Source organism: Prorops nasuta, unplaced genomic scaffold (genome assembly GCF_024137725.1).
Source record: "Prorops nasuta isolate Cenicafe-Biocafe unplaced genomic scaffold, Cenicafe_Pnas_1.2 PNAS00001, whole genome shotgun sequence".
Taxonomy (NCBI): domain Eukaryota; kingdom Metazoa; phylum Arthropoda; class Insecta; order Hymenoptera; family Bethylidae; genus Prorops; species Prorops nasuta.
The window spans coordinates 13,904,173-13,916,624 of NW_027116798.1; the positions used below are offsets into that span (position 1 = coordinate 13,904,173).

At 32.5% G+C, this 12,452-nt stretch overlaps 3 protein-coding genes across 3 annotated transcripts; 2 read left to right on the forward strand and 1 right to left on the reverse strand.

Annotated features, from left to right (window-relative positions):
* Positions 1-2,678: 2,678 nt before the first annotated feature.
* On the reverse strand, positions 2,679-4,471 carry LOC136772836 (putative nuclease HARBI1). Its single transcript, XM_066726003.1, has 5 exons — positions 4,351-4,471; positions 4,016-4,206; positions 3,551-3,799; positions 3,335-3,470; positions 2,679-3,208 (listed from the first exon to the last, which is right to left on the reverse strand). Exons 1-5 carry the CDS (start codon positions 4,469-4,471, stop codon positions 2,679-2,681), a joined length of 1,227 nt encoding a protein of 408 aa, XP_066582100.1.
* A 1,295-nt stretch (positions 4,472-5,766) lies between these two features.
* On the forward strand, positions 5,767-6,975 carry LOC136772844 (uncharacterized). Its single transcript, XM_066726017.1, has one exon. It carries the CDS (start codon positions 5,767-5,769, stop codon positions 6,973-6,975), a length of 1,209 nt encoding a protein of 402 aa, XP_066582114.1.
* A 33-nt stretch (positions 6,976-7,008) lies between these two features.
* LOC136772849 (uncharacterized) lies at positions 7,009-10,368 on the forward strand. Its single transcript, XM_066726030.1, has one exon. The coding sequence runs from the start codon at positions 7,009-7,011 to the stop codon at positions 10,366-10,368; it is 3,360 nt and encodes a 1,119-aa protein (XP_066582127.1).
* Positions 10,369-12,452: the final 2,084 nt, after the last annotated feature.

Genomic DNA, 12,452 nt, shown 5'->3' on the forward strand with positions numbered 1-12,452 from the left:
AGCAGCGTCGAGCAGAGCAGAGCGGAGCTGAGCAGCGTCAAGCAGCGTGGAGCCGAGATGAGCAGAGCAGGTCGAAGCAGAGCAGAGCAGAGCAGCGAGGAGCAGAGCAGAGCAGCTTCCACAGTTATTCACTACGTCTTTTCCGAAATACGAGTTGCCGACAATCACGTCCGATCTTCTTCAGAACTAAGTAACGAGTTGCCGAAAATACGTCTGATCCTTTTCAGAACTAAGATACGAGTGTCGCAAAATAACGTCTGATCCTCTCCAGGACTAAATAACGAGTGTCGCGAAAATCGGGAGACACCAGCAACGAGCTGTTGGTCCCTTATCCCCAACTCTTCGTAACTCTAAATCTAATTGGCGGAGCCGATTAAGCTATTGGTACTACCAATCAGATCCAAGGTCTAACTTCTTCCGAAAATTCAACTTGAATATTCGGGAGCCGCGGAAGGCCGTAGTTCGTTAGACCCATTTAACATACGACTTATGGGCCACGATCGTTACTTTACTTTATGACCTATCAATCACCGAACGTTATACGGTATTTCCGATGATAGGTAGGCCAAGCGTATAGGACATGATATTATGGCCTTGATAATATGACCATAATATGTCTCAATGTTCTATAGATAGATATATATATATATCTTTTTAGTGAACATGTACTATCTTAAAATAGTACATGGTCACAGTATATAAATATATATATGTAAATAATTGTTTATGTTAAGATGCACAGTGGATGGAAGAATATGATTATGATCATCATAATAAGTTACAAGAACCAGAAGAAATGGTTGAGGTTATTGAAGAAGCTGTCGATAGCAGAACAGATATAGCTAATACAACTGATACTAGCAATTTAGACGGAAATTTTGATGATTCAAACATCAGTGGATCTGTATTCTCACTTGAAGAAAATAACAATGGTAAATTACTCATATTTTTACATAAGATAAGCTATCGATTAGTATAGCTGTGTTTAATAGGAAGTATCCGCAGTGTTAATAACCTAGGTTCTATTAAATTAAATTAAATATTGTGATATTTTATATTGATTATTTAATTGTTTAAGTGTATAACCACAAGATTAATTTAATATTTTACTTCACTTTTAGAAAAGATATTATTGCAATGTTATGTGATATGGTTTATTAAAAAGTTTAAACCAATTTTGTAAATGCTGAAATGCTTTCAAAAACTAAAATTTTAACACAAAGAAATAATTATTTCATTTAAAACTATAATAAAATTAATGTTCATGGTTGTTTTTTATAGTCTCCGTAACGATGAAGGAAATAATAAGAGATGAAGAAAAGTATGGCGATGAAGAAAATGGTAAGAATAAAAAGATTTATAATATATATGTAAACTGCAGATATGAATGAGCTTATGTTTGTTAATTATGATGTAAATTTTCAAAGTTATAAGCAATGGAGATAGAGTACTGATAATTATCTACTTGTTAATAACAATTTTGTTTTCAGATAAAAAAATTATGTGGAGTAGGCGTCACATTAAATTTCTCCTTCATAAATACCAGAAAAGAATTCAGAAATTTAGAAATCCTAAAATTAAAAAGAAACATGTATGGAATGAAATTAGAGAAGAATTTAAAAACATCGGATTTCCTGATTTCAAAATCGATATTTTGGATAAGAAAATTAGAAATTTAAAGACTACTTGTAAAAGTATTAAAAACAATAAAAATAAAACTGGTAGAGGCAGAGAAAATTGGGAGTGGTTTAAATTAATGGATGATATTTTCCGCAATGATAAGTCAGTCAATTTTGAGAAAGGAATAGATTCTTCTACTAGTAGTATGCCAGTTGCTTTGGATTTTAGTTTGGCTAGGTTACAACCTTTTAATAATTTAAATTTTTTGAAATTAGATTGGTTGTTTAGTACTGTTAATTTGTTTTCCTATTCTAAAATTTTTTCGATGATAGTAGCGATGCCGATGAGAATTGTACGAGTTCAATTAATATACCTAATGAATCAGTAGAGAGGACTTCATCTTTTGAGCTTAAAACCAAACAAGACAAATCGAAATTGTTACATATACAAAGAAACAAAGCACTAGCTTTAGAGGGAGAAAAAGCTGAAATTTTAAAAGGTTTGCAAAATATATTAAATTCGAACCATGAGAAATTTGACAAATTGGTAGAAGATCATCAACGTCGAACTCTAGCTATTGAAGAAAAAAATCAAATTTTAAAAGAATGTTTGGAGGAAAGAAATCGATTACTAAAAAAATTTATCGAGTTGCAAGGTAAAAGGTGAGTTTGATGGTTGGTAAACTACAATATTACTAAATTTGTCCTATAATTATATAATTGCATATATATTTATATATATATTATTGTTTTAGGTAAAAAGTGAAAATAAGCATGTCACATTTATTTTTACTAAAAACTACTTAAAGGAGTTTCATTTTCAATTTTGACGTTAAAATTTAAAAGTTTTTATTACAAAATTTAATATACTTACAAGAAAATCAGAAAATTTAGTCTCACGATAGGAGAAACAAATATCAATAGTATTGATTGTAAGACTGTGTTAAAAGGATAGTAAAGAATAAAAGAAACATTAATTTAAATAAATGTTAATTATAATTTATTGTGTATGCATTTAAATATCAGTTATAAAGAATTTGTATTCTTCTTTTGTTTACTTTAACTGGTTAATAAATTTTTTATTAAATTTCGTTTTATCTGTGCGGTTACTGGAACTTCCTGTGTATGTTCTTCAATTTCTTCACGTAACATATCATTTGAATTAAAATTAAATCGTTCTGAAATATTAATTTCATCATTCATAATTAAAAAGTTGTGGAGTGTGCAAGCTGCGGCAACAATGACATTCCCCATTTCAACGCTTCTTATGTCAAGATATTTGAGTCTTCTCCACTTTCCCTTCAATAACGCAAAAGCTCTTTCAATTACTGAGCGAATCGATGCATGCCTGGTATTATAATCATTTTCAGCAGGTGATAAATTACCGTGATCCTTGAAGGGAGTCATGAGGCTTTGCAGCAAGGGATAAGCGGAATCACCTAGTATGTGTTGGTCATGAGGCAATAAAGGATTGTCTTTATCCGTTAGTTTTTTATAAATTTCGCTGCTTCTGAAAACAGCAGCATCATGGGCTCTTCCTGGCCGTCCAATGAGAATATCAATAAACTTGCCTTTTTCATCACATATGGCTATCGTCGACAATAATATTAATTATTAAAGATTTATACATTTCTAAAGCAGTGTCTAAATATTATGTGATATGCTATATATGAGTAAAACAATAAGAACTAGCACAATAATGATGGTTATATTACCTTGCAATATGATCGAATGGTAATCCTTACGATTATAGTAATCATTTGCGTTAAGAGGCGGCTGTTTAATTGCAATATGAGACCCGTCGATAGCACCTACAACGCCAGGGAATCCTCTTGATCTTAATTGAAAAATCTAGAACAACGGACATTTATTATATATTTTTTTAATCTATTTGAATCAATCTTATTCCACTTATCAAACAATGAATTTACTTTTGTACTTTCATTTCGTTTTTCAGCATCCGGCCACTGTATAAAATTTGGCATTAAAATTTTTAATGTGAATATAACTTCCTTAAATGCTTCATACGCAGTTGTCTTAGAAACACCAAATCTGTCAGCTACTGATCGGAATGTTTCTAATGTACTTATTATCCAAATTGTTAGTAAAATTTTTTTTTTTAAAGGAAGATTGTTTTTGTTACTATCAGAAATTGAAGGTCGCAAAAGATTCTCCAATACCTAAATAAAAATATAACGTATAAGTTAATTTATTCATGGAGTTGTGGAAAACAATGGAAACTATTGATCATGCAATTTTTGCTTTTCCAATACCCTAGCTGTATAAAGATTAATGTGTGTGTAATATTTAATTATATTAATCCTTAATTTACAAGAAATTATAAATATTTATTAAGAATCATAAAGATGTAAACTTTAAAATTGTTTAATATTTACCATGTATGTTTCTTTCTTCATTCGAAAATGGCATTGAAATTGTTTATCCCCAAATAAAGGAATTACTTCTTTATAATAATGGTCACTTTTAACGAACTTATTATTTCTCGTACAATGTAAAGCATTAATAATTTCTTCACCACTTTCATTTCCATTATTAATAATAACACTGGCAACGTTTATAATTTCTCCTGGTAACACAATTTTTACTTTCCTTTAAAATTTTCTAACCAAATTAATCATAAATAAAAGTTTTTCTAATTCAGTTAAAGTTATACATTATTTTATTAAACTTAATATATTTTTATATATATAATTTGAACAAATATTATTACTGTTTTCATTCATCATAGTTAAAAGGGCGTTAAAATCTTCGTCTTCTTCACTATCTGCGTCTATCATTAGCTCTTCGTCATTAATAAATTCATTAACGACAATGAAATCGTGATGATCCATTTTATGAGAAAAAATAATAATTATATGTTTATATATACATATGTATTAGCCCAGCACAATTGATTCGAAGGAAAAACCTCATTCAATTTCTTTCCTTTGTGATTTAAATTTAGAGCTAAGCGCTTGACAGCTTACTGTCCTGTCCAGCCTATACTAAAAACCGCTTTCCAACCAGCCGCTTTTACCTCAGTCACCGCTTGCTAAGCGGAGATCGGCCCAACCACGCCCATTACTAACGTCTTGACATCATTATAATTTCAAATTTATGTGATATTGGCGTTCTATTTTAATTTCTTCTTACAATTATTTTTTAACTCTTCAAAAGTAATTATAATACAACTTTTCCTTCTATAATTTTCATTTCTTTTTTCATTTTATTCTTAGAATAATCTTATATTTGTTAGTAACCTGTTAAGACTATAGTAAAATGACGAAGTATATTTAGATTTAAGTACGATTCATGTAACCGAGGTAACCGTTGTTTAAACATGACGGTATTCTTTTGTTAAAAACGAAGGAAGATTGAGTCGATTAACGAAGGGAGAGTTGAGTTTTATACCTAAAACCGAAAGGACGTGTAAGAAGGAGAAAGAAATCTAAAAAGCGAATACGAGATGGTAAACGATTAACGTGATTAATACGCAAACGGCGTGATTGAGGAGTAACGAAAGTGAACGGACGGTTGTATAATTAAATAATAATATTGTAAACGATTGAGTGAAGGAGATTGTACGAGAAACGATTTGTGAAGTGAAGTTAATCAATAAATAAGGGTTTTTTATGCCATTGGCTTTTTCCTTCAAAGACTGAGTTAATTTATTTCACAACAATTTTCGGGAATGATCTCGTGTCGAGGGATTTCTCAGTTCATGTCGAGTTGAACTTAACATTGGTGCCTCTTGTGAGGTCTACGGATTGTGTTGGAGCGGTACATCTAAGAAGGTCAACGGATCTCGTAAAAATTGGTACATTCAAGGAAATCGACAAGGCATGTAGGAGCTGCAAATTCGGAAAAGGTCAACGAAACGAGCGGAAATATAGCATCAAAAGCTGGATCATCGAGCGAAGAAAAATAGTCAACTTAAAGCTAAGATATTTCATAATATTTAAAAAAAAAGTGTTGTATATGCGTTAAATGTAATTACAATAGCTGGCTTCGCTCATGGTTATAGTTGAATAACCTAATCGATGTGTTGTTAAGAGCTAACTTTAGATAAATAGAAATCGTAATAGGAGCCAAGATGGATAGATCGAATCGGGTGAAATATATTACACAAAAAAGAGCGACATTAAAAATGCTAATAACTTCACTTCTAAACCTAATAGATAATGATAAATTAGATAACATAAATGTGCAATTAAGATTAAAACGAGTAACCGAGCACTTTAAGACTTATGAAGATTTACATGATGAGTTGGCGATGGGGGAGTCGGATGAAAATCATTTAGACGATATGTTCGAGATTCAAGATCGATATTATAGTTTAGCTACGAGGATCGAGAAAATTATGCCGACTATGGATGTTAACCTTAATTCGAGTACGTCGTCGATACAAACAGAATCATTAAAGCGAATAAAATTACCTGTGGCAGAGTTACCTAAATTTTCCGGGAATATCGAGCAATGGATCTCCTATAAAAATACATTTCTAACAATGATCGATTCGCGGACGGATATAACAGATTTGCAAAAATTTCTTTATTTAAAGGATTCTTTAAGAGGAGATGCGTTAAATAAAATTTCTATTTATAGTGCGAGCGATTCAAACTATAAGCTAGCTTGGAAATTGGTCATTGATTCCTACGAAAAGAAACGAATTTTAATCTCGAAGCATTTAGATGCGATTATCGATATGCCTCGACAACTTCAAGTCAATGGGTTAGAACTTTCCAAATTAGTCGATAATCTACGGCAGCATCAAAACATGCTTGTAACATTGGATGTTCATCCTGATGAACATATGTTGATTCGAATTTTAGAAAGAGCATTGCCACGGAATATTCGTTCTAAATGGGAAGAAACGTTAAACTTGGACGCTTTTCCCACACTGGAACAATTATGTAATTTCATTTCAGAAACCGCATTTAGGTTATGTACCTTAGAGAATTTGCGTAACAGAACAGAATTGCCGTCAAAACGACCAATAGCTATTAATGATCAAACATACGGGAAAACACGAAAAAATAATGCGGAAACACGAGTTTTGGTTACTATGGCAACAGGTAACAGCTGTCCAATATGTCCACACGAGAAACATTCGATATATCAGTGTCCGGTTTATGGTGCATTAACAATTGCACAAAGATTAGATAGAATAAAGAAATTAAAGCTCTGTCGAAATTGTTTGCGTCATCACGACGATAGATGTCGGTCAAAACGGTGTATGATCTGCAATCGATTTCACCATACATCTTTGCATGTAACGCGAGATACTTCTCAAAATCCGACAGTTTCAAAGGAAACTTGCAAAAATGATTCAAGAATACAAGGGGAGAAAGATTGACATAAAAGGATTGCGATCCATTCCGCTCAAAGAATGACACCTATCCAGTTAATGATGACAGTAACCGTGAGATTAAGAGATCGAGGAGATAATTTTGTTAAATGTCGGGCATTGTTGGACACTTGTTCAACAGCAAACTTTATTACAGAGAGAATGGTTCAAGTATTAGTCCTAAGAGTCGAGTCTTGCAGTGTGAAAGTTGGTGCAATCGGAGGTATCAATACTTATGCAGTAGGATTAACGAACATAACGTTTTATTCAATATACAATGAATTTCACAAAACTATATCCTGTTTAACAGTTCCAATTATTACTGGGGTTATTCCTAACGAAGTTTTTTCGCGCGAAAGTATTAAGATTCCGAATAAGTTGAAATTAGCAGATCCACAATTTCACGTTCCAAAGAACATAGATTTACTTATCGGTTCGGGGACCTCAATTTCATTATTCTCTATTGGCCAATTGAACCTATCTCAAAACGGTTACGATTTATTCCTACAAAAAACTTCATTAGGATGGTGCATTGTGGGAAGCGTTCCATTCAAGAGCAGTGAATGGAGAGCATCATGTCAATTAACCAAAATTCATAAACAATTAACTGTAAAAATTGAAAAGAAAAAATGCAAATCACCACGAACAGAAGAAGAAAGCGAAATACATTATAGGTTAAATACCACGCGGAATTCGAGTGGGCGATACATTGTACGGCTACCCTTCAGGGAAAATAAACCCGATCTAGGAAATTCAGACTCAATGGCTTTACGACGCTTTCATCATTTATTACGAAAATTTGAAAATGATCCAATTCTAGCGGTAGAATACAAACGAGTCATGCAAGATTATATTGATGCGGGCCATATGTCTCTGACGAAATTTAAGGAGGATGATGGTTATTATTTACCTCATCACGCTGTAGTTAAGGGAGATAGTTTAACGACAAAGATAAGAGTAGTGTTCGATGCATCAGCTAAAACCGACAAGGGAATATCTTTGAATGATATGCTGCTCACGGGACCAACCATACAAGACAAGTTATTCGAGCATTTATTGCGTATTCGGTTTCATAAATACATTGTCACCGCGGATATCGAGAAAATGTATAGACAAATCTTAATAGATCCCGAAGATAGACGTTATCAACGAATTTTATGGTTAAATCAAAATAGAATCGAAATTTTCGAATTAAATACAGTAACTTTCGGAATTTCAGCTGCACCTTTTCTCGCCATTCGAACTCTGAAACAATTAGCAGATGATGAAGGTAATAATTTTCCTGTAGCAGCAGAAGTTCTGAAGAAGGACTTATATGTAGATGATCTTTTAACAGGAGCGGATTCTATAGATGAAATTGTACAGTTAAGAGATGAATTAATTGCTCTGTTGAAGATGGGAGGTTTCAGGATTAGGAAGTGGTCCTCTAATCATCCAAAAATAATTGAATTTCCTAATGAAAGGATGAACGATATAGAGTTTTTACGGGATGATTCTACTATTAAGAAAACTCTAGGAGTATTATGGGATGCAACAAATGATCAATATTTGTACACCGTTAATGCAATAGATTTATCACAGAGAATTACGAAGAGGACTATTTTATCAGAAATAGCTAAAATATTCGATCCAATGGGTTTAATGGGTCCTATAATTTTTGAAGCCAAGGTTTTAATGCAAGAGTGCCGGAAATCGAAGGTTTCTTGGGATGAATCTGTTAATATGCTTCTATTTAATAAATGGACCATTTTTGCAGAACAGTTAAATGTATTAAATAAAATTTCTGTCAAACGATACTTATTCATAGATAATATTCAGGAATTTGAGCTTCATGGATTTTGCGATGCTAGTAAGTTAGGCTACGGAGCTTGTTTATACGTCAAATCGATGGACAAACAAAATAATTCAAGAGTTTCTTTACTTTGTTCAAAATCTAGAGTTGCACCATTGAAGGAAATTAGTATACCAAGAATGGAATTGAATGGAGCATTATTGCTTGCTCGGTTGTTCAAAGAAGTTCAAAACTTATTTAAAATTCCATCAGGGAGAATAATATTCTGGTGTGATTCGACAATAGTCTTGTATTGGTTAAAAAAGTCTCCAAGCGTTTTGAAGGTTTATGAAGCAAATCGAGTGACAGAAATTCAAGGTTTGAATAAAGTAATTAAATGGAGACACGTAAGGTCAAAAGATAATCCAGCGGATTGTTTGTCGAGAGGACAAACTCCTAAGGAATTTTTAAAAAATAAACTGTGCTTCGAGGGTCCATCCTGGTTACGAAGAAACGAAAGGTTTTGGCCAAAATCTATGAGTATTGAATTTAAAGATCCTCCAGGATTAAAAGAAATCGTGTGTTTAACTGCTCAAGGGATCCAAATTGATCTCTTTTCACAAATTTCGTCATATCGTCGTTTAATTCGAGTATTCGCGTATTGTTATCGTTTTTTAAAATCAAATAATTTCAAGGGAAATATATCAGTGGAAGAACTAAATTTAACCGAAAAACGAATTCTTAGAAATGTTCAGTCTATCAGTTTTTCATCCGAAATAAAACAATTAAATAAAGAAAACAATGCGAAGGGTACAAGGTTAGAAGCGTTTGATCCTTTTTTAAATGAAAATGGTTTATTGTGCGTTGGAGGAAGATTAAAAAATTCCGATATAGCTCCGTCACAAAAACATTCCATTTTATTACCTTCTAAAAGTCATGTAACTGATTTAATTATTACAGACTTTCATGAAAGTCATTATCATGCAGGGATACAAGCCACTTTGTATGCCATTCGATACCGATTTTGGATTTTAGATGGACGAAATCAAGTGCGTAGAATTATACATAGATGCGTGAGATGTATTAGGCATAGAGCGAAGCCAGTAATGTATAAGATGGGCAATCTGCCTAAACCACGAGTTGAAGCATCCACACCATTTTACCATACCGGAGTAGATTATTTCGGTCCATTCTTTGTAAAAGAAAAAAAACATAGAAACCGAAATCGTGTTAAAGTATACGGATGCGTTTTTGTTTGTATGGCCATCAAGGCAGTCCATATTGAAATTGTAAGCGACTTAACGACGGAAGCATTCATCGGGGCTTTAAGGCGATTTATAAGTAGGAGAGCAGTTCCAGGACATATATATAGTGATAATGGTTCAAATTTTATCGGAGCGAATAGAAAACTTCGTGAGATATATGCATTACTGGAAACTGACGAACATAAATTGAAATTAGAAATTTTTTGTAATAATAATAAAATTCTGTTGCATTTCAATCCTCCGCTTCTCCCCACTTTGGAGGTCTCTGGGAAGCAGCAGTCAAATCATTCAAACACCATTTTAAACGCGTTATTGGAATTCAGTTGTTTACGTTTGAAGAATTATGTACATTCGCCACAGAAATAGAAGCTATTCTCAATTCTCGACCATTATACCCGATTTCTTCAGACCCTAATGACCCGATGGTGCTTACGCCAGCTCATTGTTTAGTAGGTAAGTCCCTTAAGGCATTACCTGAGCTTGACGTTAGTTCGGTTCCAGGGGATTGTTTGACATCTTGGCAAATGATAGTCAAGGTAAGACAAGATTTTTGGAAAAAATGGCAAATAGAATATTTAAATGAATTGCAACGCAGGAATAAATGGAAATCATCTGGAAAAGAGTTAACGTCAGGCATGATTGTAGTCTTAATTGATAAGAATCAACCTTGTATGTGCAATGGGAACTGGGACGAATTTTAGAGACACATCCAGGCGAGGATGGAATTGTAAGAGTTGTAACTGTTAAAACAACTAAAGGAATATTTAAGCGAAATGCTAAGGTGATATGCCCATTACTTAAAAACTAAGAACTAAGATTGTAAACAAATTTATTGTTGATCGTTTCCTCTCAACCGGGGGAGAATGTTAAGACTATAGTAAAATGACGAAGTATATTTAGATTTAAGTACGATTCATGTAACCGGGGTAACCGTTGTTTAAACATGACGGTATTCTTTTGTTAAAAACGAAGGAAGATTGAGTCGATTAACGAAGGGAGAGTTGAGTTTTATACCTAAAACCGAAAGGACGTGTAAGAAGGAGAAAGAAATATAAAAAGCGAATACGAGGTGGTAAACGATTAACGTGATTATTACGCAAACGGCGTGATTGAGGAGTAACGAAAGTGAACGGACGGTTGTATAATTAAATAATAATATTGTAAACGATTGAGTGAAGGAGATTGTACGAGAAACGATTTGTGAAGTGAAGTTAATCAATAAATAAGGGTTTTTTATGCCATTGGCTTTTTCCCTCAAAGACTGAGTTAATTTATTTCACAACAATTTTCGGGAATGATCTCGTGTCAAGGGATTTCTCAGTTCATGTCGAGTTGAACTTAACATAACCTTTGATACAAAAAAAACGATATTGCTCCAACTTTTGAAGAAAGCTGATGATCCTAGAGCGTTTAAGCTGTGAGTAGTTTCAAGTATAGAATTTACTTCGGTTATATTTTATATTATGTACCTGTTGGAATCATGCATGTGGAATCTTTAGTTTGAAAATATTTTGAATATAGGACGTGGATTACACGCAAAGTTCTTATTGTTATTATATTTGCCTACACATTTATTGACCAAAATTAATTTTAAAATGACGCCACTCTACTATATTTGGGGAAATTCGTGTATAGACGGTTGTATTAAAAAGAATCGACGATCTCTAATGATAAAAAATAATTACCTAGTAAAATGCAATTTTATTAGCCTGTGCCTTTTCGCAAGTAATAGAATTTGTTCTTCAAACATTTCTGTGTATAACTAATCATACACAGGTATCGCTTTGAGACCATTCAAAACTGAAGAAAAGTTTATGTAGCAACACACACACATATCATGTTCAAAAAAGAAAAAATTACAGTGATATGATTCACATGTTCCAATAAATTAATTTTGAATTATTTCATAAATGATATTATTATAGAGTAAGAACTTTATGGTTATTCCTTTTAATATAAAATAGGACTGTATGAAACAATATACTTCATATCAAATTGTTTATTGTAATAAAAAAACAGCAACTTAATTAATTTTAATACCTCTCATCTTTATAAATTTGAACCATATTTTAATTGTATTATTTTTATTTATTAAAACCATATATAAAGATCGAAAATAAGTTTAAAATTAATCAACATTTTTATTGCAACATCTATACATATGTTAAAGAAATAATTATTATGCGGGATGAGGATCATCTATGTCTTCCGAATCTTCGTTATTAGATTCATTTTCATGAATTTCACGCTCTAATTGAGTTGCTGTAAATAAAAATAATCTTCATAAGCCTTTAAATTTGTATAATAATTGCGCTATTACGGCTAAGTTATTTCAATACATTAACAGTCAACATATTTGAAGCAAAGACATTTCTCTGTTTCCTTATAATTTCAAAATACTTGTCGGTTATAAGTACCTTTCAAGCATAACGTCGTTTCACATAAAATTA